General features: G+C 33.4%; 4 protein-coding genes across 8 annotated transcripts; 3 read left to right on the forward strand and 1 right to left on the reverse strand.

The window, feature by feature from the left end:
• Positions 1-1,093: 1,093 nt before the first annotated feature.
• LOC111012603 (alpha/beta-Hydrolases superfamily protein) lies at positions 1,094-9,648 on the forward strand. Of its 2 annotated transcripts, none has more exons than XM_022286807.2 (11): positions 1,094-1,559; positions 2,636-2,727; positions 3,261-3,379; positions 4,827-4,962; positions 5,398-5,449; positions 6,257-6,357; positions 7,036-7,218; positions 7,993-8,045; positions 8,163-8,217; positions 8,423-8,476; positions 8,954-9,648. In XM_022286807.2, exons 1-11 carry the CDS (start codon positions 1,319-1,321, stop codon positions 9,374-9,376), a joined length of 1,509 nt encoding a protein of 502 aa, XP_022142499.1. In that variant the 5' UTR covers positions 1,094-1,318; the 3' UTR covers positions 9,377-9,648. The 2 variants fall into 2 exon arrangements, with proteins under 2 accessions (XP_022142499.1, XP_022142498.1); XM_022286806.2 differs by having other exon boundaries at positions 1,096-1,559; positions 7,888-8,045.
• A 1,621-nt stretch (positions 9,649-11,269) lies between these two features.
• On the forward strand, positions 11,270-14,037 carry LOC111012752 (DNA-directed RNA polymerases II and IV subunit 5A). 2 transcript variants are annotated; one of them, XM_022287012.2, is made up of 5 exons: positions 11,270-11,429; positions 11,895-12,104; positions 12,346-12,525; positions 13,372-13,485; positions 13,599-14,037. In XM_022287012.2, the coding sequence occupies exons 2-5, from the start codon at positions 11,904-11,906 to the stop codon at positions 13,722-13,724; spliced, it is 621 nt and encodes a 206-aa protein (XP_022142704.1). In that variant the 5' UTR covers positions 11,270-11,429; positions 11,895-11,903; the 3' UTR covers positions 13,725-14,037. The 2 variants fall into 2 exon arrangements, with proteins under 2 accessions (XP_022142704.1, XP_022142705.1); XM_022287013.2 differs by lacking the exon at positions 11,270-11,429 and adding an exon at positions 11,439-11,576.
• Positions 14,038-14,779: 742 nt separating this feature from the next.
• Positions 14,780-21,723, forward strand: IMPL1 (myo-inositol monophosphatase like 1). Its single transcript, XM_022286740.2, has 10 exons — positions 14,780-15,232; positions 15,832-15,899; positions 16,573-16,706; positions 17,554-17,642; positions 18,599-18,656; positions 19,255-19,307; positions 20,158-20,256; positions 20,363-20,476; positions 20,681-20,782; positions 21,341-21,723. Exons 1-10 carry the CDS (start codon positions 14,939-14,941, stop codon positions 21,437-21,439), a joined length of 1,110 nt encoding a protein of 369 aa, XP_022142432.1. The 5' UTR covers positions 14,780-14,938; the 3' UTR covers positions 21,440-21,723.
• On the reverse strand, positions 21,520-23,791 carry LOC111012571 (protein PHLOEM PROTEIN 2-LIKE A1). Of its 3 annotated transcripts, none has more exons than XM_022286745.2 (3): positions 23,630-23,791; positions 22,644-22,726; positions 21,520-22,061 (listed from the first exon to the last, which is right to left on the reverse strand). In XM_022286745.2, exons 1-3 carry the CDS (start codon positions 23,759-23,761, stop codon positions 21,665-21,667), a joined length of 612 nt encoding a protein of 203 aa, XP_022142437.1. In that variant the 5' UTR covers positions 23,762-23,791; the 3' UTR covers positions 21,520-21,664. The 3 variants fall into 3 exon arrangements, with proteins under 3 accessions (XP_022142437.1, XP_087977583.1, XP_022142435.1); XM_088121457.1 differs by having other exon boundaries at positions 21,520-22,064; XM_022286743.2 differs by having other exon boundaries at positions 21,520-22,064; positions 22,617-22,726.
• Positions 23,792-25,648: the final 1,857 nt, after the last annotated feature.

Consider the following 25,648-nt stretch of genomic DNA (forward strand, 5'->3'; position numbering starts at 1 on the left):
AAATAATAGTTATAATTTTTTTTAGCCGCCAACCCACCACCATTGAATGACTCACGTTGGGAATCTTGTGATGGACTAGGTAATTGACGAGTGTGACCCACCTATCTAAGTCCTATAAATACATAGACACATTTCATACAAAATATTAAATTTCTGTTTAAAATATACACTCTTCTATACAATTTTAACTAAGTTCAGCTCAACATCAACTTAAACTAAGTACCAAAAACTTAAGGTAATCAAGCACACACTTATGTAATGTTCTATTTGCATGTGTGCACCTTGGTTCAACGTCCACTTCAAATCAGGAGTCAATTCGTTACTTAGTCTAAAATCTTTCATTGACATAATCAATAATTTGCATTAATTTTTCATTATTTATAGCACACTTTTCTTAATTACACAAAATTGAACCCATATAATTTCAAAGCTCTTATATAATTCTTTTAAGGAAAAACAAAAGACTCAAAGAGCTACGTATACTCAAAGAAAGTCAACCAGATTTCGTAAACAAGTAGAATTATAATTTTCCACCTATATATTTCTTGCATTAGAATTTTGAATTACTTTGTCGTTAAAAAAATTAGTAGAAAAGCCAGCGTGAATATAGCTGAATTGATTAAAACATTTTTCTTCGACTAAGATCGTGAGTTTGAATCTCTACATCTACATAGTTTACTTTACAGAAAAAATAAATTATTATTGAAAAAATAGATTAAAATAAAATTAAGGTACTAAAATAGTCACTTTTCAAAATAGGTCCAAACGATCTTCAAAATATCTATTTAGTTCAGGAACTTTGTTAACCTTTCAACTTGGAAAGTGACCAATTTTATCTTTGTTATATTATTTAGCCACTCAAAAATTACTTTCCCAATATTCGGTATCTGACTTGTGTAGTTTTAGTACATGGTCTCCCGTTAACACGTTATTCTATCATACTATTCAAAGTTATCTCATTAATTCGTTGTCTAAATATCAAAAAGTGAAAATAGTTCAACGATAATTAATACATATTTCTCAACATTTTTTTTAGTTAATACGATTAAAATTGATAAAAATTTCATAAACAGAGAAATTCGGGCAACCAAAACATGTGGAGCCGTGGAGGCCATCGACCGACGACTTTGATTCCCAATCATTTCCAAATCCGGACAAATCTTCCGTTTCAATCCAGATTACCAGAAGATTTCTGATTGCCACGCCTCAAATTCCCAAATCCTTATCCGATCCTCGTTCTCCTCCTCGCCGCCGCCGTCTTCTCACAATTTGGGGGTCCGATTTCACTTGCGCTTGACGTTCGTGGGGTGGGATTCCTATGGCTGTGCTCCTGGAGGAGATTGTGAAGTCCGTTGAGTTGTGGTTGAGGCTGATCAAGAAGCCCCAGCCGTACGTCGATCCCAACCTCGATCCGGTTCTTCTGATTCCCGGAGTTGCAGGGTCGATTTTGAATGCGGTAAATGAGGACACCGGCAGGGAGGAGCGTGTTTGGGTCAGGATTTTAGGGGCCGATTCTAAGTTCCGAACTGAGCTCTGGTCTTTTTACGATTCCGCTTCTGGTAATATTATTGGCTTTATGCATCTCGTCGTAGACTAGTTTTTCTTGGTAAATTTGAGATGGCTTCGGTGATTGGGGGTGTCTTTTATTCAGCTTTCAATTTGTATTCTTGCGTTAGGTTTTGGGTTTCCTTGGATAGTGAGCCCTATCACGTAGACTATGGTGTTTTGAGGCTGTTTTGATGCCCAAAATTTAGGGGAAAAGAAGGAGATGGAAGTCATCAATGTGGTATATGCGTGGTGTAAAAAATTAGCCTAGCTCGAATTCTTTATGTCTATTTTTGGTGACTTTTAAATTGATGAATTTTGTTATAGTTCCTATGTGATCAGCTGTGTCATGACGTGAGAACATCTTTAATAAACAACATAGATTTATTCGATTCAGAGTTCAAGGAGAAATGGATTCTGGTCAAGGCCATACTTAATTTGTCTTGAAGGGATCTTGCAATGATATAGGGTGAATTAGACGTTATTAGATGTATAGGTGAGTACTTCAGTCGAAGCTATCCAAGAAATAACGATTTTATCCAACGTTACAAATTGATTGAGTGGACTGGTCATCAAGCAGTTGGTTGGGAACTGATTTATTTGATTAGTTGTGCGAGGCTTGGCTAGTCTGTTGTTGTTGGAATCAGGGAGCAATTTAATATTACATTAATAGAAAATCTTGCAAAATTGAGTCATGGTTAGTTGTGATTGAGGTGCAATGTTTATTGTGCCTTAACAAACATGCAACATGAGGGGTTCAGCTGCTAACTCTTCATTTTTGTTAGCTATGTTCATGACGCGTTCCCCTCTAAAAGTTTGGGAACAGATTTTTTCCTGTTTGCCTAGTGCTTATGATGTAGGATGAGCAAATTATTTGAATTGTAAACCCAAGATATCTAGTTGATATTAATCTTTGAATTATGATGTATAATGTTGTTCTAACATTCTCTATTCATTTTAAAATTCTCCTTCCCTCCACAACCGGGGGGTGGGGGGGAAACAAGAGAGAAGTTTTGAGTAATTCCATTTTTTTTTTGACAGAGTAATTCCATTTCTTGTTCCAATACACTAACATTTTCTACTGGAACAGGTGAGTCTGTATGTTTTGATCCGAAGACCAAAATTAGAGTTCCTGATGAGAGAAGTGGATTGTATGCAATAGATATTTTGGACCCTGACCTGGTATACTGTTAGTCTTATTTATATACTGAATTTTGCTTTAAGAAGTACTTAATTCTAAATTTGTTTGGATTTGGGATGAAGTTATTGACTGGAAAATCTAATCCTTTGCTCTTGTTCTCACATGCACACGAACACGAACTCATGTATACTACTTACTTTTAACGGTCAGTTTGTGTTGTTTAAGCATAGATAAATATGCATTTTGTAAATATAGTATCAACAGATACATGCATGTGTTATGCAAGCACATACTGACCCTCAAATCAAATATATGCATGTGTTGTATTGTGTTAATTTATGTGGAATATCTTACAGGGCTTAATAATGATTATTGTATAAATCCTGTGTAATTTTTGTATTTTACCCCAAAACTATTAGCTGTTTGAATTATTGGCAATATTCACTTTTATGTAGAAATATTTTCTGATCTTTTTGTCCATTCAATTAATTAGCTGTAAGTAGTTGAAACTTATAACTAATGGACTGAACGGATTTTTGTTTGTTTTTTTTTTTCTTTTTAATTTGCATCATAGATGATCGGATGCGATTCTATATACTATTTCCATGACATGATTGTTGAAATGACCAAGTGGGGTTTTCAAGAAGGAAAAACTCTTTTTGGATTTGGATACGATTTTCGGCAAAGTAACAGGTATCAACTAAATTTTGGATTATTTTATTGCTACTTCACTTATTTGTCCTTTGAAAGTATAGGAAAAATCTAAATGATGATAGTGAATCTTGTGATTTATTAATATATATATATATAGAGTTATTTATAAGAAACAATTTCGTATGAAGTTTTAAAGAACCGGAAAAGAGAAAACCTTGAAATCAAAGGAGTTACAAGGAACCTGTCCAATTGGTCAAAAGAGATGCATAAGTAAAAGAACAAAATAGATGTGACATTTTACGCCAAGTGACACCATACTTGGTAATATTAAAAGAATCCAATCAAAACTATGGTTCTTTCAGGAAAAAAAAAGTCTCTGATTTCTTTCAATCCAAGTGACCCAATAGAAAGCTCTAACCATGTGTAGCCAAAGGATCTTCTTTTTGTTGTTGAATGGGTGGCCTGAAAGAGTGAGCGATAGGAGGCTCTTTGGTTCGAGGGGAAGTGCGACTGTCAAACTAAGGGATGCAAGCAATACATTCCAAAACCTTGATGCAATAGGGCAAGCGTGAAAGATATGGCTTTGAGTCTCTCCATCTTGGTATGGAGAATTGAACAAAAAGGGCATCTACTGCAGCAAATCTTGGGTGTTGATGGTACAGCGTGAGATAGCTCCCAAAGAAAGAATTTAATCTCTTTTGGGTATATGCCTTTACAAATGGACTTTGCTAGAAGAGATGAATCATTTGTCATTTTAGAGCCCATATAAAAAAAAAAGATTTGATGGTAAAGAGACTTTTGCTATCCGGTTTCCAAATCCATTTTTCCTCTGCTAGGCCAAGGAGGGAGAAAGAATATTGGAAAGATCTGCCAATTCTGCTATTATGACCTCCTTGAAGTTTCTTCGAAGCCTCAAGTCACAAAAACTAGCTTCTTCCTTCCATACTTTGATTGAAGCAAACTTGTGAAGGGATATATAGAAAGTATGAGGAAAACATAAATGGGTGTCTTTTAACCAACGATCATTCTAAAAGGATGTGGAGGCACCATTTCTCAATTGACCAGCCAAACAGTCATATATGACAATTTGGTGCTTCATGACATCAGATTAACTTATCTCCTAAAAGATCTTAAAGTGATCATCTTTCAAATGTAAGACTTCTAGACAAGTTCTCTTCATGGAGGCAGCGTGCTTGTATTCCATCGAGGACATCTTGATTTTTCAAGTTTCTTTGTTGTCCTCTTTTTCCTATCTTGCCCTTGCCCTGCATGGTGAATAAATATTTGAGTTGAGTTGACTTTGGAGTACCCCATTCAGTTTATTTGAAAAACACATTCATATCAGGTCATGTAATGTTGTCCCTGCTTTGCGCCTTATGCACCTCTTGTAATTTCCTTGTTGAGTTTTCTCATATTGATGGTTGATATTATTTTTAGGTTTGTAGTTCTGGGACTTTTAACACTTCTGCTTTACCTGTTTTTCTAGGTTGCCAGAATCATTGGATCGTTTAGCTGCTAAACTGGAGGCAGTATTTAGTGCTTCAGGAGGGAAAAAGATTAATATTATAAGTCACTCTATGGGTGGTCTTTTAGTGAAATGCTTCATGTGCCTGCGCAGCGAAGTAAAAAATCTCATTCTTCGCATTCTTTATCTACAATCATCTACTGCCATATTCATCCTAACTCCTAGGGGTGGAGCCAATGATTTTTTAAATGGAGGGACAAAAATCTTGTAAAGCCATGTTTAATTAGAAAAGAGTGCAAGTCGGTGGGGAAACCGAATTACTTAATTTTTATCTATAAAATTTAAAAATTTATAAAAAAATTTGTTGACAGCAGAATGGGCCGACAAGCCCCTCCTCTCAAGTCTCAACAACTTGTATCCACACCCTGCTGTCTCACTTGATCACATCAAACACTTCCCAAGTTTATTTTGATTGTTTATTTCATTTTATTTTTTCTTTGGTTCTAGACTTATCTATCTTGCCTCTTTGCATATATTCCCTATCCACAATATGAAGATTTTTATTTAAATAATTTCTTACACTTGTTTGCAGATCTTTGAGAAGTATGTGCAGAATTGGATTGCAATTGCTGCTCCATTCCAGGGTGAGACTTCTAAAGTCAAATATATGCAAAAAGACAGTTTAAATCCTTTCGGCTTAGTAGTTCATAAAGATTGCGCCTTCTTGAAATTATTACCTTAGCTATCTATTATTCTTTAAGGCCAAATTTTGAGACCATAGCTATCTTCAAGAAGAGATTTGAGAGGTCATTACTGATAATTGGGTTAGATATTGTCCGGATGTGCTTTAAACCAAACAAAGGGCAATTTGCCCCTTCTTTTTTTGTGAGATTGGGTCAAAATATGTTTCCTTTTTGGTTAAATTAAAGTTATATCCGGAGATTTCCTACATGTGGGGGGCTTAATATAATAAACAACAAACAAAAAAGGACAGCTCTTCTTTCTAAATGGCCTTGGACGTTTTGTAGAGAACTATTATGCTATTTGACACAAAATTACACAGAAAATAGTAAGGATAACACAAGGCATTTTAATTCTCTATTTTTGAAAATTCTGTTGTTTCATGTTTTGTTGTTTTCATGCATCTTATTTCTGCTTTCTGTTAATGTACAATCAGTAGTTACTTTTTAATGTAGGAATTAATTAAAATTTTCAATTTCAAAGCTAATATAAATAAAAAATAAATACAAACAAGAATATGATAAATGTCTTTTCATCTTGTACTTTTCCCTCAATTGTTTGATCGAAAAGGTTACTCATGGTCCAAACGTCCTCCGATCCTTCATTTTTTATTTGGAGTGGTTGGTTTATGTGATTGCTAGTCCAAATATGGATCCTAAATTGATGTATAAAGTGCACTCAATTAAAAAATTGAAATATTGCTGTAACAGGTGCACCTGGATATGTTACATCTACCTTTGTGAATGGAATGTCATTTGTCAACGGATGGAAACAGAACTTCTTTATATCAAAGTGGAGCATGCACCAACTGGTATGAGTCAAAATGATAGCACCATTATATGTTTTCATGTTGCTTGAATAGTTGAACAGAGCTTTGTAGAAAGAATTTGAAATGAAACGATATTGACTTTATTGTATTTTCTTCCTCTGTGAGAATTATTCCTGTGGTCGTATTTATTTATTTTATTTTATTTTGATGATGGATGAATTTGGTCTTGCAATTCATGTGGCAGTGTCTGTAAATCCTTTCTCTGATTTCTACCTTTTGAGACTCTTCAGTTGAGCTTGGTTCTTTTAATGGAATACAATTCAAGAGAAATCCATCTAAGATTTAGGGGGTCAGTCTTTGGATTTTAGCTTTGGAGAGGTTCAATACTTGTGGTAGATTGTATGATCTTTCTAGTACCTCTGTGTCATTGAGTTCTACTACTTGTTAAATTGTAGAGGAAAAGGTTTTCTTGCTCTTTTTCATCTCGCTTGGTGTGCTTTTATGCTTCTCGTTTAAAGAAATTTATGGACCATTATCTCCTTTTTGTGGATCTTCTAGAGACTTGTGATTTTTCCTTTGATGTTCATTATGCTGATTGTGTATATTTTAGTTTTTAAATTGTATTTCAATCGTTATGGATACTTTTCTGGCTTAATTAATTTGGTTAACCCATCCTTTTTTTTAGTTTCTATTATAACTAACACTGTTGTTTCCCCTCAGCTTATTGAATGTCCATCCATTTACGAACTAATGGGTTCTCCGGACTTTAATTGGCAACATATTCCTCTTCTAGAAATCTGGAGACAGAAACATGATGACGATGGGAACCCTCACAATGTGTTGGAATCTTACCTGCTTAAAGAAAGTGTTGAAATACTGACAGAATCTCTTTCAACAAACGCGGTGAGTTTTAATTGCTGCTATATTGTCATATACATCACATCTAAAGATTGGGTCACCATTATAGTGTGCTATATTTTATATTTTCTCTGGAGGGGGAGAGGGAGAGTCGTATAATACTTGGAAAGTTCTCGAAATAGATGATTTCAAGATGTGAAGATTCGATAATGTAGTTAATATCCTACAATTTATCTTGGCAACCAAATGTGGTAGGTCCATGTGATATTCCCATGAAATTAGTCCAAATGTAGTAGGGCCATGCGGTTGTCCCATGAAATTAGTCGAGGTGCGCACAAGCTGGCCCGAACACTCATGGATATATATGTATATATATATATATATAAAAAGATATATGTGGTTTTTCGCACCGCTGGACTTAAACTAAACTTGAATAGAATATTATATCACAAATAAAAAAGTGAAGATTTAGACCTATGATTATTAAGATGCCTTCACAACTAAACTATATTTAGATCAGTAGTTTTAACTTTTAACTCGAACTTAGTGTTGGTGTTACGTCAATTTGTGGGTGATTACATAATAAATCACTATGATACATGTCTGTGAGATATTTATATGTGTGAGATAGGGAGATCTAAGATGTTACACATTCTAGGTAAACTGATTTTGGTATGCGTTTACAAACTTTTAAGTTTTATGTACTTGAACCAGATTCTTCATGATGGATTGACTATTCCCCTGCCATTTAATTTGGAGATTTTGAAATGGGCAAACGAGACACGGGAAGTTTTAAAGAATGCTAAACTTCCTTCTCAGGTTAAGTTTTACAATATATATGCGACGGGTCTTGAGACACCACATACTGTTTGGTAAGCCTACATTTGAAACGATATTTTACAAAGGATTATTGCAATGAAATTATTAAAATCCTGCTATGTCAGTTTTTTACTCGGCTTCTGAAAAATGATGTATTATTTATTCTACAGCTATGGAGATGCGGAAAAGCCAGTTGCTGATTTACATAATCTACGATATATTGAGGTCACTGTTGTCTATTCTATAGCATCTTATCAAATATGATTTTACATTCTATAGGGTGGAACTGGAACCTTGAAGAAATATTGTCAGACAACTTTTTGCTATTTAACTCAATTTTATATTCTATTGTCTACCCTCTTTCGTCCAACTGTCTTTGAAGTTATGAAAAATCAATCTGGAAAGCTGACTTGAATTTTCATAATTTCAGCCCAATTATATTTATGTTGATGGTGATGGCACGGTTCCTGTGGAGTCGGCAAAGGTTTGTTCTTGTTTATTTATTATCATTATTTTTTTAATAATTGGGATATCGGAGTTCTACTCCTTGCATTATACTTATGGCTCACCCCTACTAATTCTGGGAGGTTTCGCCAATTTGCTATCTCGGGAAGATAAGAAAGATTTTAAGCTATCAAGTTTTCGACCTGGGGCTAAAATCGAGGACTTTAGAGGGTATCTCGAAACCTCTCAAACCATTTTTACTAGGAACTAGGCACCTCTTGGGGGTTTATCCCTGTTTCATTCCTCTTCCTAACTTATGATCAACCACGTAAAGGATGAACATCTGCCAATCATTAAGATGATTGCCTACAATTTGAAGATGTAACTAATTTTCTAGCCTTGTAAAATTCTAATATTTTTTTGTCTTTGCTTCTTTTGGCTAGTCTTTGTTGCATTTCCAACATAGTAACACGAGCAAAATAAACGTTCAGAAGCCACGATGCATTTTCTTTTTCAGGCTGATGGACTCGATGCAGTAGCACGGATCGGGGTGCCCGGTGAGCACCAGCGGGTTCTTAGAGACCACCGCGTCTTCCGGAGGCTCAAGCACTGGCTCAAGGCAGGTGATCCTGATCCCTTCTATGACCCGCTAAACGACTATGTGATCTTGCCAACAGCTTTCGAGGTCGAAAGTCATGTGGAGAAAGGTTTGCAAGTAGCAGCTCTGAAAGAGGAATGGGAAATCATCTCCCATGACCAAAATAAGACAGATGAGTTATGTAATGACAAGCCATTGGTGAGTTCCATTATGCTATCTCGAGTTACTGAGGATTGCCCGTCCTCGAGGGCCGAGGCTTGCGCAACTGTTGTAGTTCATCCCCAGCAAGACGGTAAGCAGCACGTCGAACTGAATGCTGTTAGTGTATCAGTTGATGCATGAAAGTGGCGCGGCCTGTTCTTCCAAACCCGACTGCAATCAGCCTCATGAGCATTTGCCATTGATGCCGTTTGATCGAATATCTGTACAGTCATTATCACTTGTTTATGTGGTGAGAAATGTATATTAAAATTTAGATTTTCTTTTATTTTTTATTATTTTTTTATGTATATAGAAGAGACATAACTAAATGATCGTTTCCTTGCAGTGCTTTAATAATGGGAGAATTTAATCATGTAAATAGAAATATAAATGATTTAGTTGTTTGTTTGTTATTTATTTTTATAAATTTGTATTCTATAATTGTCGAATTAATTTGATAAGTGAATTTTATTAAATGGAATGTAACATGAACTAGTTTGTTCCTTTAATAAATTGGTAAAGTATTAAAAACTTTATATGTCTAAAAAATCGTTTTTGGTGGTGGCAAAACAGAAGATATCTTCTTTAGAAAAACCCTGATTCGATTTAGTTTGATTTGAAAAATAAATTAGAAACACCCTTAATTAAAATTGATACGCTGCTAAAAATAAAATGGGACAAGATTGCATGATAATCTTTTTAAGTTAAATTATAAGATTGGTCACCTATTTAGTTTTTGTACTTTAGAATTTATAATTGGACAATATTGCATGATAAATTCTTTATATGTCTACAATATTGCAACGTACAATTTATATAAGATAAGATAATTGGTATTAAAATTAATGAAATAATTTAGGTTAAAAATTATTTTTGTCCCAATATTTTCATTGAATTAGTGAATTAGTTTATAAACTTCCCCGTGGAGAAGCCTCTCGGAAAGATGGAGCTGGAAGTTCTCCCACGATTTTATTCCATGTACTTTCAAATTTGTAACAATTTAGTCTACATGAAAAATATCGTTTAACATTTAATGAAATTTATTTCATGCGTTGCTTGACAAATTAGTTAGGGACCAAATTTGTCTGTAAATTACAAAGGATAATCAATCATTACATAATAAAAATTGATAATTTATTTTTACGAAATTTTTCACAATATAAGTTTAATTGTTACATAGTCTAAATTGTTACGAATTTAAAAATTCAGAGACTAACCATTACAAATCAAAACTCGGGACTAAATCGTTACTCCAATAAATATACAAAGATATTTTTAAATTAGACACAAAATTGAAAGTTAGAGTTTATCATATATAGATATATATATTGTTTGGCTATTTTTAGTTCAACCTATTAAAAAAACAATAGTTGAGGTGGGGGATTCAAATATATGACGTCTTGATTAGAGACAGGTGTCGTTGAGCTAAAACTCATGTCGGCAAAGGGCAAACACCTTTTACAGATGCAACACAATTAAAATATTTTAAGAATTAAACTTATAGATTAACCAACTTATAAGTAAATGAACCAACTGTTTTCATCAATTTTCCACCCTTCAATTTGAAGGGTAGGATAATCTAAAGAGAAATTATTCAATGGAATTGTCACGGTGATATATACAGAAAAAATAATATTTAAAAACTTCTCTTTTATACCTATAAAATAGATATATAAATAATAATGACATCCTTTTAATCATATTAAATAATTTCTTCTAATTACAAATATTTATAAACTGTAATTAAATGCCAACATGAGCTTAGCGTAATTGGCATATGTTTCAAACCAAAAAATAGATATTTCTAGAAAAGTTATAAAATTTTTTTTTGTAAAAACTATTTAAATTAACAAATAAATATTTAATCATTTTTCAGTAGGTTAAAAATAGTTAATTTTAATATTATAAAAAATGTCGATTTATATCTAACGTCGAACCATAAATATTTATGGCAATGCAACGTGTCACGAATATTTAATACCAGAATGGATTGTGGAAATTAAAAGATGATTTATTTTTTATTTTTTGCCCTAATCAAGATTGCATCTTTTAAAAGAGAACAGTGAGCGCGAGCATGCGCGCGCCAAAACCCAGCCGCGGCGGAGGGAAGACGAAAACGAAAATATTTTCGAGAGAGGCTCCGAATCCAAAATTTCTTTCTTCCGTCGAATCAATTCAATGAGATCTTAATCAGGTTATTTCGACACTTTCTTTTGTTCTTCTTAGAATTACTCTTGTTTTTCGTTCTCTGATTCTATCGTTATTTCCTTGATCGGTGTGATTTTGTTCTTATTGTTGCCTGGATTCAAGTCTAGGGTGGATTATTCCCCTTCTCGCAAGGGTAAATCAATACCCTCTTGAATAATATATACGCAAATCACAAATCTATACTGTTTCGGAAATTGATGTGTCTCAATTTCACGTCTATGTTGAGTGTCCGTGATTTGGTGTTTCCCATTTATTTGGCTTTGAAATTCCCATATGCTACAGGATCAATTGAGTCGATTGAAATGTGGATGAATTTTATCTTTCCTTCTATTTTTTTCGTTTTCCATTTTCTTTTCCCTGTTTCTGGTTTTGGAATTGAGTTTTTATATTGTTCTATGTGCTTCTTGCTTTGAATGATGACCGAGTGGTGACTTATTTGAACATGTATCAGCTGAAAGAGATGGTGTTAGCAGACGAGGAAATCACTAGACTCTTTAGAATACGAAAAACTGTGTTGCAGATGTTAAAAGACCGAGGCTACTTTGTTGGAGATTTCGAGATTGGCATGTCTAGAGAGCAATTTAGGAATAAGTATGGTGAGAGCATGAAAAGAGAAGACCTTGTTATCAATAAAGCCAAGAGAAACGATAGCTCTGACCAGGTATAATCTCATGCTATGCAATAATAATATGAGATTTTAGTGACTCATGCAGTACATTACCACAGGAAAAATTTCTATTTGAGTTCTTCTCAAGTACTTTGACATGGAAAATACTTCACTATTGATCTTTGATTAGTATAATCATATTATTTGATAAATATTTCCCATGTTTATGCAGAGTTTAGTTATAGGAATGTACAAGCTATTTGTTAATTCTTTTATTTGCGACTCTTTTATACAGATATATATTTTCTTTCCTGAAGAGCAGAAGGTTGGTGTCAAGACAATGAAAACCTATACAAATCGTATGAAATCAGAGAACGTTTTTAGAGCAATATTGGTTGTTCAACAGAATTTGACCCCCTTTGCTCGTACTTGCATAGGTGAAATATCTTCTAAATTCCATTTGGAGGTTTTCCAGGTAAATGTTAAATTTCTAACTGTTTCCTGGAGTTTTCTAATGTTGGATTGAATAAAATAGCATCATCATATGCCAGAAATTTAATGAGAACCGGAGGGACCTCGTATGCTTCTTCCTCAAAACTAGTTATCATTGAAAGATTGTTACGTTGAATTCCATCTAGAATTTCAATTGAAGTTAAGAGATCTAAGCAATTACTCGTTTAATCCCTCATGTATAGCTTTTTTTTTTGGTTTTATAAGAAATCTGAAACATATGTATTATATAGACAAAAGAGCACTAAGAACTGGGTAGAGGGCACCCCGCCCAAGAGCAACTAGAAGAGAGCTTTTAAATGGCTGACAATCATGCTAAGGCTTAGTTACAAAAGTTTTTTTCTATAATTAAGCATACACCAAGAAGATACCACCAAGAAGAGGTGTACTAAACATTCCTATAAAAAATATCAAAAGTGTAGGCTTTATCTTTGACGATTTCTTTCCAACTTAATGTGTCAAAGAAGAGCTCTAGCCACACAATTCCAATTCCAAAGGACCTTTTCTTTTCAAGGAAACATCCAACCTGCAGTCCTTTATACAGCCAACAGTCTATTTGCTTGGCAAAACAAACCGAGATGCCAAAAATATCCAATAGATAATGCCAACCTCGAACCACATAAGGACAGTGGATAGATAAATGATAAATGGACTCGCTACTTTTGAGGCATAAACTGCACACCAAGGGAGAAAGAGCTCAGTTTCTACATTTCCCTGCTTTAGCTACAAATTTCTTGTGATTTCCATAATACCGTGCCTACTCTTAATTTACTGAAGTTAATGCCTACCCATTTGTCACTTGTTGATGCAGGAAGCAGAATTGATGGTCAATATTAAAGATCATGTTCTCATTCCCGAGCACCAGTTGCTGACAACTGAAGAGAAGAAGACGCTGCTGGAGAGGTATACTGTAAAAGAGACGCAGGTTAGTATCAAATTCTTTTCCCCGAAAGACACCACATGTTGAGAATTAATTTCTAAACACATACTGAAACGTGTATCTTTTAGTTTTTAATGTGATTTTGAATTTTGCTTCAGCTACCTCGCATTCAGGTCACTGATCCAATTGCTAGATATTACGGGCTGAAGCGTGGACAAGTTGTGAAGATTATCCGACCAAGTGAGACGGCAGGAAGATATGTGACATATAGATATGTTGTTTGATATTGACCTGATTGGCCATTGAAGTTACGGTTCTTGGAGCAGTGGTTTGAATTTTAGGCAATGTTTCTGTTAGCGTGGGCTCAATCTTGTGGGGAGTTTCTGTAGGATTTTGATAGAATTTCAGCGGTAGTGGACTGTTATTCATACACTAAACTGAGTAGGATAATTACATTTGTTTCTTTTCGAGTTTGACAAGTGATGATGAAGATTCAAATTTTCAACCTTTTGGTAAAAAATACGTCTTAACTAATTAACCTATGTTCAGGCTGACGAAGATATGTTTCTCTTCGATTTAACCTTCTGTTGTAAGATAGATTCTTATGTGCACCTGTAGTTCATATAATATTTGCCAGTTCTAAACTTCGATAGAACTTTTGATATCTTTGAAGTCGCATGAGTACAGACAGAATCCAAAATTTTTGTGCTCCTACTATGTTAATTAGGAATCTAACTTATGGAGCCTATTTCATAGAGATATTATTTTTTTTTGAGCAACATAAATATGGAGTGAAGGATTGAACTTCCTAACTTTCTTTGCATGTCCTAATGACCACCAATCTAACCTATGTTGATTATTTTGTAGGGATATTATTTTTTCCTACTATTCTAAATATGTAATGGATGATTGAACCTTTGATTTTTGTCTGCATAATCTTTAAGGTGTAATTTAGTAGATAAGATATTTATTACCTAATTCTATAATTAAAATTTTAATTATTGATTCTCAATAGTTTTATGATCCATTTTGTAAAATAATTTTATTATATTTGCATTGATACTGTATATAGACAAAAGTAAAAAATATATATATCCATGTTAAATTTAGGGTATTAAATTTTGTCAGTATATGGACATTTCAATATATATATGTAGAAAAAAATATATATACCCATGTAGTTAAAATTAGGGGGTTGAATTTTCGTCAACAATGTTGATATTTTTTCTTATTGTTGCAAAAAATACAACAAAATACAACAAAATATAAATAAATATTAATATTAACAATTTTTACCTTAGATGCCTTTTTTGTTTAAAAAAAAAAAAAAAGGCTCGCGCCAAAGAGCAGATGATTGTGATTCTACCCAATTTACTTACCATTTCCAGAAAACCAAAATCTGTGAACCTCAGCGAAGCAGCAACCTGTTCCAGAAGCTTGGAAGTGGAAGTGGAAGTGGATTCTTTGCTTTCCATTACAACACTTTGAGTTTCAGATAATGGCGATCTCCATTGCCTTCTCCGCGAACACCCATTTCCCATTTTCTCCAATTTCCAGATCAATTTCCTCTCTCAGTCCAAGCCTCGCTCTTCTTTTTAACGCCCCAAGAAATGCCAATCATGGGTTTCTGCCAATTCGACTCTTGGACACCAAATTGGACAAAATCAGGGCTGCCTTCTCTCAAATATCTTACGACAAGCAGTACCCAAAAGTGGGCGCCAAGTCTCTCGGACCCATTCCACCTTCCCAGCTAATTCAAGTCGTTGAAAATGCCGCCAAGACTGGAGCAGAGGTTCTGCCAGTCCACCGCTTTTCATTAATTCTTCGTCTAACAAATATGACGATATTTTGTTTTTCTAAATTCTTTTAGTTCATTGGTTGGGTCTTCTTCCTTCACGCCTTTTGAATTTCTTGTTCGTGGGACATGGTAGTTTCTGATATAAAGAATGTAATATAACCAGTTAGAATCAAAATTTGGGAAATTGGGGGGGATATCTTGTATTTGGAAGTGAAAGATCAATTGGGGTTGTTTTACTTGATTTGATTTGGATAATTGGGGTATGCAATATTTTGGGAAGTCATCAAGATCACTCTGAAGTGTCACAATGCAAAACTGTGTTTGACCGGGTATCAAAAATATGTAACTGGGAATTCTAACTTCTGAAGTTATGATCAAATATTACTTGGAGCGCCAAGTGTCTGTTGCTGGGAAATTAAAAGGTCAATTGAAAGTTATTCTGTATCAGTCAGTGTCTGAATTTTAGCTTCTGAAGTTTGCTCTACTATGGAGTTTATTAACACGATTGATGCCATTTAAGAAAACGACACTTTAAGTATTTGCTTGTTCACTTCATAGTGTGACTTTTGAGACCTTTATCTTGATGTTACCAGGTGGTGATGGATGCTGTTAATAAGCCTCGGAATGTTGAATATAAGGGATTGACCGACTTAGTAACCGAGTAAGGATTTCTTTGGAATTTCCAACTACAGTGACATACTTTTTATCTTCGGTGGCTTATCAAACTATAACTTTACAAAATAGATTTTGTTTTGTGGTGTGATATGAAATTTTTTGTTTGTATGATGAAATTACATGGAGACGAAGGAGATTCCTAGCTCATGACTCTCTTGGATAGATTAAAGATGTAGAATGAAACATATACATGTTTTTGCATCTAAAATAGAAGTAAAGATATAGAATGAGTAGAATGAGATATATGCATGTTTTTAAAGCTATTGTTGAATTGCTGCATGTCATTCTTGAAAACTTTCATATTTGGCGCTCTACAGAATCTCTCAATATTTAGTATATATACAATGTTTTCGCTAAATTACCTCTAGCCAAAGAAGCTTAAGACTTGACCAGATATTGTTGTGGGTATGGTTTTGGTCTAGACTTTATTGAATTGCTCTATTTGTTCCGTCAGTTTTTAGAAATGACAAACTAAACCCTCATCATTTGATCGATCTCTTTACAGATTATAGCGATATTTAGAGGGAAATCCCCTCGGTTTGTGCAAAAAAAGAGTTGAAGATTTTTGGCTTAGTCATACGACCCACACCATTTTCTTAACGACTTAGTATGTCATATTCGCATTCTGTTTTTAGCCTGTTTTCCTGATTTACTTGCAGCACAGATAAAATGAGCGAGGCTGCTATCCTGCAAGTTGTAAGAAAGAATTTCAAAGATCACCTCATCCTTGGAGAAGAGGGAGGAATTATAGGAGATTCATCATCTGATTATCTTTGGTGCATTGATCCCTTAGGTTTGTACTTGCGACTTTTTCTTTTCTGTGGTATGAAAATATAAAGTAGTAATTAGTAAATAAAATTTTCAGTATTAGGAGATGCACCAACAGCTTCATAGTAGATGATTTGTTGCCTCCAAGATTTATTTGTAAGTCTTACTAATGATTACTTTGTCTTTCATTTGATGAGGTTAAAGCTAGCAATTAGATACTGAACTTACAGTTCCCATTACATCGAGGTTTCTGGTGACAAAGAAACTTTATATACCACATATGTAGTTTGTCCCTTGGATTCTTTTGTTTGATATTTTATTACTAAGATATGGTCAATCTGCAAGATTCAAACTCAATTCTTCTTGAAAGAGTATTCTGTAATTACTTTTCTTCACAAAGTTATTCCGTGAAGTTGGGTTCCAGTTATAGATATGTCTACTTGTAAATGTGTGAGCATTTTGAGCAGCAAAAGAACTTTTGTCTTGACATCTTGACTGCAAAGGTTTTTAGTTTGAGATGGTATTGTTAATTTTCTACTTTCTAGACATAAATCATACCTAGATTTGAGGACAATTTTATATCATCATTAATTGATTTTAATTTAACTTTTGAAATGTTTATATTGTCCCGATGATAATTTGATGTCATAATGTACTAATTCTTTTTGAACCATTGAAGTACTGGTTTGGTTTTATATCTACTCATTAGTTCATCTTGAAATCCCTTCTAATATATGGAGGACATGTTGAGTTTTATCATCATTTGCTTTTAGAATCCTGCGGCAGAATTTTTAAAGTTTATTCCTCTGTTTTATCATTACCATGTGTGTAATACAATAAGTACAAGTTGTCTAACCTCTTTATTCATCCAGATGGGACAACAAATTTTGCACACTGCTATCCGTCCTTCGCAGTATCTGTTGGAGTTCTATTTCGGGGAAATCCTGCTGCTGCAGCCGTGGTATTCACACTGTAATCTATTTGCATGCCTCGGAGCTGTGCTTTACTCATGGAGCAGTAAACAAAAAAGTTGACCATTAAAATTGAGTCACATTATTGATTATTCAAACAGATAACCAGTTTGTGCTTTTCTTCCCGTAGGATAAGCTGGTCTAAAATCATCAAAGCTTAAAACCCATCTTGTCTGTGATCTGAATGAAAGTTTTTAAAAACTAACAAAGAGAAACAAAATGATTCCTGAAAAATTTTAAACTTTGAGGAACCCATGTGGTTGGATTTGAATCATTCTTAGTATCTAGAATAGTCTGGTTGAGAATGAAATAGGAAACAACGAAAGTAATTATCTGGGAAACATCAAAGTGGTTATCGTAGCAGTTGGGCTTGGACATGTGACAACATAAAGATGAGATGACGTTGACAGAATAACATGCCATTTTCATAAAAATTATGACATAGCCACGATAAGCACGTGTGTTGAAATATATGCTTTACACGCATACCTTTAGGGGTTGGAAAAGCTCCCAGAAGTTTTTTTCCCTCTCTCTCTTGTTGTTGTAGTAGTAGTAATCTTTGGAAGCCTTTGAATATTTTATTAATCAATGAAATTTTTGTTTCTTGTTTAAATAATTGAAGTTTTTTCTCAAATCCTATAACAAACATTATCTTGTTTTGTTTTGTGGTAAATGGGAAAGAATCTTTCATCATATTTTCTATAGATCATGAGACAAAAAATGATAAACCAACGAAATAGATTATCAACTTTTAGATAAGTAATCAATCATCATATTTTCCTGGAAATTAAAGATCAAGGAAGGTTCATGCTTTCTTTTATTCAAAATGACAAACCAACGAAATAGATTATCAGCTGATTTGATTTTCTTTGACATGCTTGTTTTTTTTCAAGGCTTCTGATATCTTTATGAGGTTTTTGCTGGCATAACGTATGTTATTTTTCAGGTGGAGTTTGTTGGAGGTCCTATGTGCTGGAACACTCGCATATTTACTGCAACTGCGGGTGACTGTTCTTATAAATTTTTGCTTAAAATATAGTTTTGGTTCTTAAAGTTTATCCATATTTCTTATTTGGTCTTAAGTTTAAAAGGTTCTATATTAATCCTTCAAGTTTCAATAAGTTTCAAATTCAATCCTCAATGTTAAAATCTAAATAAAGAATTAATAACCAAAGTAACATGATTTGTTTTGTTGTTGATTAACATTAACATTTACATAAAATTATAGTTTATGATCTAGAGATGACAATATGGACATATTTTGCATTACTTGCACAGGATTGATAAAAGATAGGGTTAAAGCATGTTTAGGTAGTTGGAAAAGAAAGGAAAATGTTAGAAGACTAAAGGAAATTTTATGTCAAAATGTCAGGAAACAAAATATAAGTCATGGTCACTTTATCATTAAAGGTTTCAATATGAAGGTCTGAATTTGGAATTGATTACAACTTGAGGGACTAAAATGGAATAATATTTGAGACAACTAGAAATGGGTAATTTTAGGGTCTAAAGCTATATTTTACGCCTTCTATTTTTTTTATTTTATTTTTAGTTTCTGTTCCATTGGTTAGTTTATCTTTATATTGATGTTTGTTACGTTAGGTGGGGGAGCATTCTGTAACGGCCAAAAGATTAGTGTGAGTCAAACTAGCCAGGTGAGTTTGTTATGTAGAAAACAATTTGAAAATGATGACGTTTGTTAGCATTTTCATTGTCTTCCAACTCCCAATGCATTGGAGATATCTGTTTGCTTTGTTAATGAACTATTTATTATTTATTATTTATTTTATTATTATTATTTTGGAGAAATCTTATCCAAATTTTCATGGGGCAACAACGTTTACCTCTTTATGTCTTTTCTACTATTAAATTATTATATTTTTTGATTGAAAAAACTAATTGTCATACTATTGGAACATTGTTAGATATTTTTTTCCCTAATTCACAGATTTGATAGACACAATTAAAAAATCAGTTATATTAAGCATAAGATATAAGTTTGTGTCTAATATATTCTTGAATTTTAAAATGTCTAGGTCAGGGTTCTATTAAACACAAATTGTAAGTTTAGAGACTTATCAGACACTTTAAAGTTCAGAGACCTATTAGACACAAATAAAATTGAAAGGGTAGGAATCTATTAGATATTTTTTGAAGTCTAAGACTAAACTTGTAATTTAACATATATATGTACGTATGCAAGTTTCTTACTGCAGCTTTCCCTTGAAAATCCATGATGCTGAAGTAGTCATATATTTCTGCTGATGAAGATTGTAGCACTCTCGTGCTGTGTTAATGGTTTTTGTTTTCTTCCAAAACACTTGATCTACTACTTGACATCCATGCCCATGAAATTTGACTGTGCTTGCACATTTTCAGAAACTAAAGAATGCTCACGTCACATTCATCTCTTGTAATTAAGTTCATCAGAGAAGTATTCTCATTGTATTTCATAGTGGGGATAGCTTTGTTTGATGGCTTAACACTATTTTCTACTTCTTTCAGGTGGAACGATCTCTTCTGGTTACAGGATTTGGATATGAACATGATGATCCATGGGCTACAAATATGGATTTATTTAAAGAATTCACAGATGTCAGCAGGGTATTCAACTTCTACTGGTTAGCCATTTTTGACAAACAGTGCTCCGTCTACTGCCAACTGTCTACCTATTTACTAAAATTTTTTTTCTCGACTCTTCAATGTGCAGGGAGTGAGAAGGCTCGGTGCAGCTGCAGTTGACATGTGCCACGTATCTCTAGGAATTGTAGAAGCTTACTGGGAGTATCGTCTAAAGCCATGGGATATGGCTGCAGGTGTTTTGGTACTGCACTTGGTCTTGATGTGCATTATTTCCAGTCTTTGAATTGGACATATGAATAGGAAAGCTAAGGTTATTCTGGTGGCGACCTAAGAAACTCGTACAATTCAGAAGAATTTTACTCATTTTTCTTCAAGATGATGACCTCAAAGGAACCAGACTTTAGGATTTCTCTCTTATTCTTTAAGAAGTTGTTTCCATGTGCAGATAGTCGAGGAAGCCGGTGGAGCGGTGACTCGCATGGATGGTGGCAAGTTCTGCGTCTTTGATAGATCTGTTTTGGTTTCTAACGGCGTTGTACACGACAAGGTAATGCTTATGGTTCTGCACCCAGAATAGAAAATTTCATCTTCTGTATTTCTAGGTGCTGATTTTGGGCTACTAAAGGCATAAAAAATGATTGTCATCTTATTGATTGGAATAGTCTCCCCTCCAATCACAAAAATGATGGTGGCTTTGTCATTGGAAATCTTAAAGACAAGAAGATAGCTCTTAATACCAAATGGGGTGTTAGAGATTGCCACTAGAAAGAGCGTTGATAGTAAATATCTGCTCGATACTCACCGATTTACTAAAAGTCGTAGCAAAATTTGAAGAAACAACCCATGGGAGGTTGTTACAAGAAGGAAGTGGGTCACTGAGGATATACAATACATCATCAAAATTAGACTGACCATTTTACTAGCTTTTGGAATGCAGTTTGATTAATTTTCTTTCTTTTTTTTTTTTTTGAAAACAAGTTTTGTTAATTGATTAACCATTGAAGCTCATTTTTCCTACGCACTTCCAAATCATTAGCCAAAAATTTGCTAGTTTGTCCATGAGAAAACCATTGTTGGCTCATCATCAAGTTGTTCTGAATTGCAGCTTCTGGAGAAAATCGGTTCTGCCACAGAAAAACTGAAGAGCAAAGGACTTGATTTCTCATTGTGGTATAAGCCAGAAAACTACCAGACAGACCTTTGAACTGCGCCACTTGATATCCACTTTTCCAGTCTCCGAGAACAACGTTGCAGAACGAAATTGCTGTAAGTTTACATCAGGTAGAGCCATAATTTTTCGCTGTTTCCCTTTCCAAATAATAATAATAGTTTCAACTTGAGGATGTTTCATATTCTGCTTACATTGTTTTCCAAACTCAGGCTATGAATGTTTAGTTGAGATACATACACCACATCACATCAAGTTCGGTTAATGTGATGTTTTATTTTTGTTCACCTTTGGTTCAATGACAATACCTTTGAGGATCATCCCCCTCTTCCAGTGTCCTCCATATTTATACATGCTAAACTTGATCTCGCCGTCGCCAGACTTGTCAGGAACAACCTTGAATTCGCCTATCGGTATCTTCACCCACTCAGCTTTTTTCTTTTCCTTCAATGTTACTTTATTCTTATAGATTTTCCCATCTGGCTCCGTGAGGCTGATGGTAACTGGAACGTTCCATCCGTACGCATCCTCTGTGATCTTGATCTCAAATACTGCCTCGTACAATGTGTTTGGTGAGAGGTCAGATTCCTTAATCTTCCCATTGATTTCAAGCCAACACACGTTTAGAAGCTCTATGATTTTAATAGTCTTATTGCTACTGCTGTAAAGAAAAAAGAAAGCGGATTGGGACCAGATAGAGTAGGATCACAGGTAAAATAGATTGAGAAAAGAAGAAGTTACGAAGTAAAAGACAATATTTAGCTTCATGCTATAACTCATTGGATTTTTGGGATGGGTTGCTAATCATGGATGTCCACCTATTTATAGCCCATACACACTTGCTCATCAAATAAATTTTACGCTACATATTAGCCTCGGATAAAGTGATGATCTAGCAGCCATATATTTTCCACATATTGGCCTTGGATAATGTGATGATCTCGTTGCCACGATTTTGCAACATCTTGCTTTCTAGTAACTTTTAGTGACTTTAATTATCCAAGGAAGCTCCTTGGATAGATTTGACAAAATATTTAATCTAGTGGTTTCTAGAAATTTCTTGAATAGGCTTGACAAAATATTATTTAACAACTTCAGATGTCACGGTGCCATTAGACAAAAAAAAAAAAAAAAAAAAAACTCGGCAAAATCTTTTCCCGACAAAACAACAACAGAAGTTAATAAAGAAAATGTTAGTATAAGATTATTATACCTTAACTTCGAATGCCATTTCCAGTACCTGTTGTCTGAACTCCATTCTATTGAGAGAGCTTTGGGAAATAACATGTAACATTTATTTGAATTCTCATCAAACCAACGCATCTGCAAAGTATTAAAAAACAATCAAGGAAAAAGAAATCTTTCTTTTTCTTAAATAATTGATAGCTAAACTAATTAAGATATATCAGTGTACTAAAAAAACAGATATATCAGTAATATTTCTTAGTATCGTCGCATCTATCTAGTCCACCTAATTTTAGAAAATTTCTAGATATCTAAGTGCATATTTGGCATGTCATCCGAATTCTATTTCAGATTTGTTTTTGAAAATTGTAGTTTTTTAATTTGAAACTTTAAAATACAGAATTGATAAATACTCTATCTCGTATTATAAACTAATTTTATTTTTACTACAATTAAAACGTGTAAAACATAATATTTTATAAACTATATAGTATTGTAAAATAATAGTTATACAAAATCTATAATGTTAATTTTCATAATTGGTTTTAAAAAAATTAATTAATTAAATAGTATTCTAAATTGAACTAGAAATTTAATTGAAATTCAATTTCTAAATTTACTACCAAACACATTCGAAAACATTGAAACTATGACATACAATCATTGTTTTTCATTGCATCTTATTACTAGCAAAACGCACCCTAAACTGACTTTTAAAATTATGTCCATTTGGTTGATTATACTTGCAAAAAAAGTAATTAAACTTTCAATTTTTTGAATGATTGAAATTAATACAAGAGCCCTTCAAGTACAAAATTGAAAATTCAATACGAGGACAAAATAGGCAATATTTTGGAAATTTCATAAACAAGTTTAGACTAAATAGGTAGACGATCTTGAAACTTCAAAGACCAAACTTATAATTTAATTAAACCTAAAATCGAACTACCTCATTCACATGTCTATATATATATATATACTAAGATCTTTATTATTATTTCAAGATCTTGAAATGAGTATTAGAAATATTATATCACTTGCCTTTTTGTTGTCGTACAAGAGTTCTCCATCAGGGAATTTGACATCACTAAGCTCATCCACTCTTCCGGTGGCGTCGTTAGGCTGATTTCCGTGCTGCAGAAAATCCATGAAACTCGAGATCTCATTGCCCATTTTTCTCACAGTAGGGACAATAGAAAAGTTGGGGCTTAGGCTCTGATTTTATAGGGGTTTAATAAAAAAACCTTTTAAAAAAAAATTTTTAATTTAATTTAATTTCATTTTCAAAATTGATATGGTGATGGATGAATTTTGATGGGAATATGTTCTCTTTGTTGTTTGTTTGATAAGATACTTGGAAAAAGGAAAAAAGGGGTTAGAATAAATCTGCAAAATTGAAAAAAAATAGCAAATAAGCTTGAAGTTGAACATATTCCTGTATCTATTTTGATAAAGAAAATAATTGAGGTTGAAGTTATTCCATTACTTTTTTTTTTTTTTTTTTTTTTTTGAAATCCTACTTTATTCCATTCTTAAAGCAACAAGATGGAGTTGGAAGAAAGATAAGTGCTGTGGATGAAATAATATGCTCTTTAATTTCCTTCAAACTTTTGACACACTCTCAAATTTCCATAAAGACACCCTTAAGTGTTGAGGGGTTGATTTAATAGCTAATTAACAATTTCTGTTTTTTATTTTTAGTTTTTATGTTTTCTAGTTACCCTTGAAAGATGACAGGATTAAGCAATCTGCTGAAGTGCTGTGAAATGTAAAAGTGAACTTGTAGGGGAGCGTTCCGCTTTTGAGGGAAGCACCCGCGCGAGCAGTGGTGGACGAAGCGGAAGCCAGAATGTTGACTTGAGTAACGCAAACATTGGTGAGAATCCAATGCCCCAAAAACCTATACCTACTAATTTGGTGAACTTGAGATGCATTTTTCCTCGAGCTCCTGAAAAAGATTGGAAAAGAAAAATCATATGTGTTTGATAACTGTTTTTTATTTCAAACCTATTTGATAACAATTTTTGGTTTTCTGTCAAAGAGTTGAAGAGATATTTTAGAGAGAGAAAAAACTATATAGGGTTGAGATGACAATGAGGTGAGACATGAGTTGGGATACCTCCTCAATTTCCACCTCACTATTAAAAAACTCGACAAAAAAACTGTCACAAATTGTTTGGGTGCAATTTTGGCGGAAAAAATGCTACTTTCCAAATTTTAAAAATTTTATGACAATTGAAAACAGTCATGTAAACTGATTATTTATTTATTTATTTAATTCAATGACAGTTAAAAATTGTAATGAAACGGTGGAGACACAATTTTGATAGGAAAAAACGCAAATTTATGGATTTTGTAAAATTTTGTGAGTTAATTTTTAAAATCTATAATTTTTTCTATTGGACGACAGTTAATTTTTTTGGATTTCATTACAATTAAAAAAACATGACACGTAATAAAAAAATTTGTCACAAATAGTTTTGGACATGTTTATTATTTAATTTTTTATTATTATTTATTTTTGCAAGAATTTAATACTTTATCTTACCTTTTGTTTGCCTCCAGAATGTCTAAGAAATCATTTTAAATTCAATGATTTAAAGTCTGGAGAAATAATTATAAATTATTTATCTTACAATGAAATAATTTGAAATGAATATAATCAAATTTAGTTGTTTGGATGTTTCGCTGGAAATAAAAATAAAATAAAAAATTTATTGAGTTAGGTTTTTTTATCATTTGAGTATTAAATATGTTGTATTTAGGGTGTCTTTTAAAAAGTTGTTGGTGGAAGAAGTACTCGAGTAGCCTAACACGATGTGTTGGATTCTATTAGATAAATTATTGGTTGGGTGGTTATTAGTTAGGAAAGTCAAGAACCAACCGGTTCGTTTGATTTGTCGGTGTTGATGTAAAATTTTGGTCTAAATTTCACCACATTCGCACCAATCTTCAGTAATGAAAAAGAAATTGACATCAATCTACAAAACAAAGATACCTGGATATTGGAGTGGTGTTAGCCACACAACTTGTGATGCCTAAGTTATAATCAGAAGGTTG

This window comes from Momordica charantia (assembly GCF_013281855.1).
Source record: "Momordica charantia cultivar OHB3-1 chromosome 3 unlocalized genomic scaffold, Mcharantia_2.0 BLBB01000003.1, whole genome shotgun sequence".
Taxonomy (NCBI): Eukaryota; Viridiplantae; Streptophyta; class Magnoliopsida; order Cucurbitales; family Cucurbitaceae; genus Momordica; species Momordica charantia.

Coding starts and splice junctions, on each gene's coding strand:
- LOC111012603 (XM_022286806.2), top strand. CDS start 1,319: ATGGCTGTGCTCCTGGAGGAGATTGTGAAGTCCGTTGAGTTGTGGTTG. Junction 1,560..2,635: donor TTTTTACGATTCCGCTTCTG/GTAATATTATTG, acceptor CTACTGGAACAG/GTGAGTCTGTATGTTTTGAT. Junction 3,380..4,826: donor GATTTTCGGCAAAGTAACAG/GTATCAACTAAA, acceptor CTGTTTTTCTAG/GTTGCCAGAATCATTGGATC.
- LOC111012752 (XM_022287012.2), top strand. CDS start 11,904: ATGGTGTTAGCAGACGAGGAAATCACTAGACTCTTTAGAATACGAAAA. Junction 12,526..13,371: donor TCCATTTGGAGGTTTTCCAG/GTAAATGTTAAA, acceptor TTGTTGATGCAG/GAAGCAGAATTGATGGTCAA. Junction 13,486..13,598: donor ATACTGTAAAAGAGACGCAG/GTTAGTATCAAA, acceptor ATTTTGCTTCAG/CTACCTCGCATTCAGGTCAC.
- IMPL1 (XM_022286740.2), top strand. CDS start 14,939: ATGGCGATCTCCATTGCCTTCTCCGCGAACACCCATTTCCCATTTTCT. Junction 15,900..16,572: donor TTGACCGACTTAGTAACCGA/GTAAGGATTTCT, acceptor ATTTACTTGCAG/CACAGATAAAATGAGCGAGG. Junction 20,257..20,362: donor AATTCACAGATGTCAGCAGG/GTATTCAACTTC, acceptor TTCAATGTGCAG/GGAGTGAGAAGGCTCGGTGC.
- LOC111012571 (XM_022286743.2), bottom strand. CDS start 23,761: ATGGGCAATGAGATCTCGAGTTTCATGGATTTTCTGCAGCACGGAAAT. Junction 22,727..23,629: donor TCTTGTACGACAACAAAAAG/GCAAGTGATATA, acceptor AATACTTTGCAG/ATGCGTTGGTTTGATGAGAA. Junction 22,065..22,616: donor AAATGGCATTCGAAGTTAAG/GTATAATAATCT, acceptor TTTTCTTTACAG/CAGTAGCAATAAGACTATTA.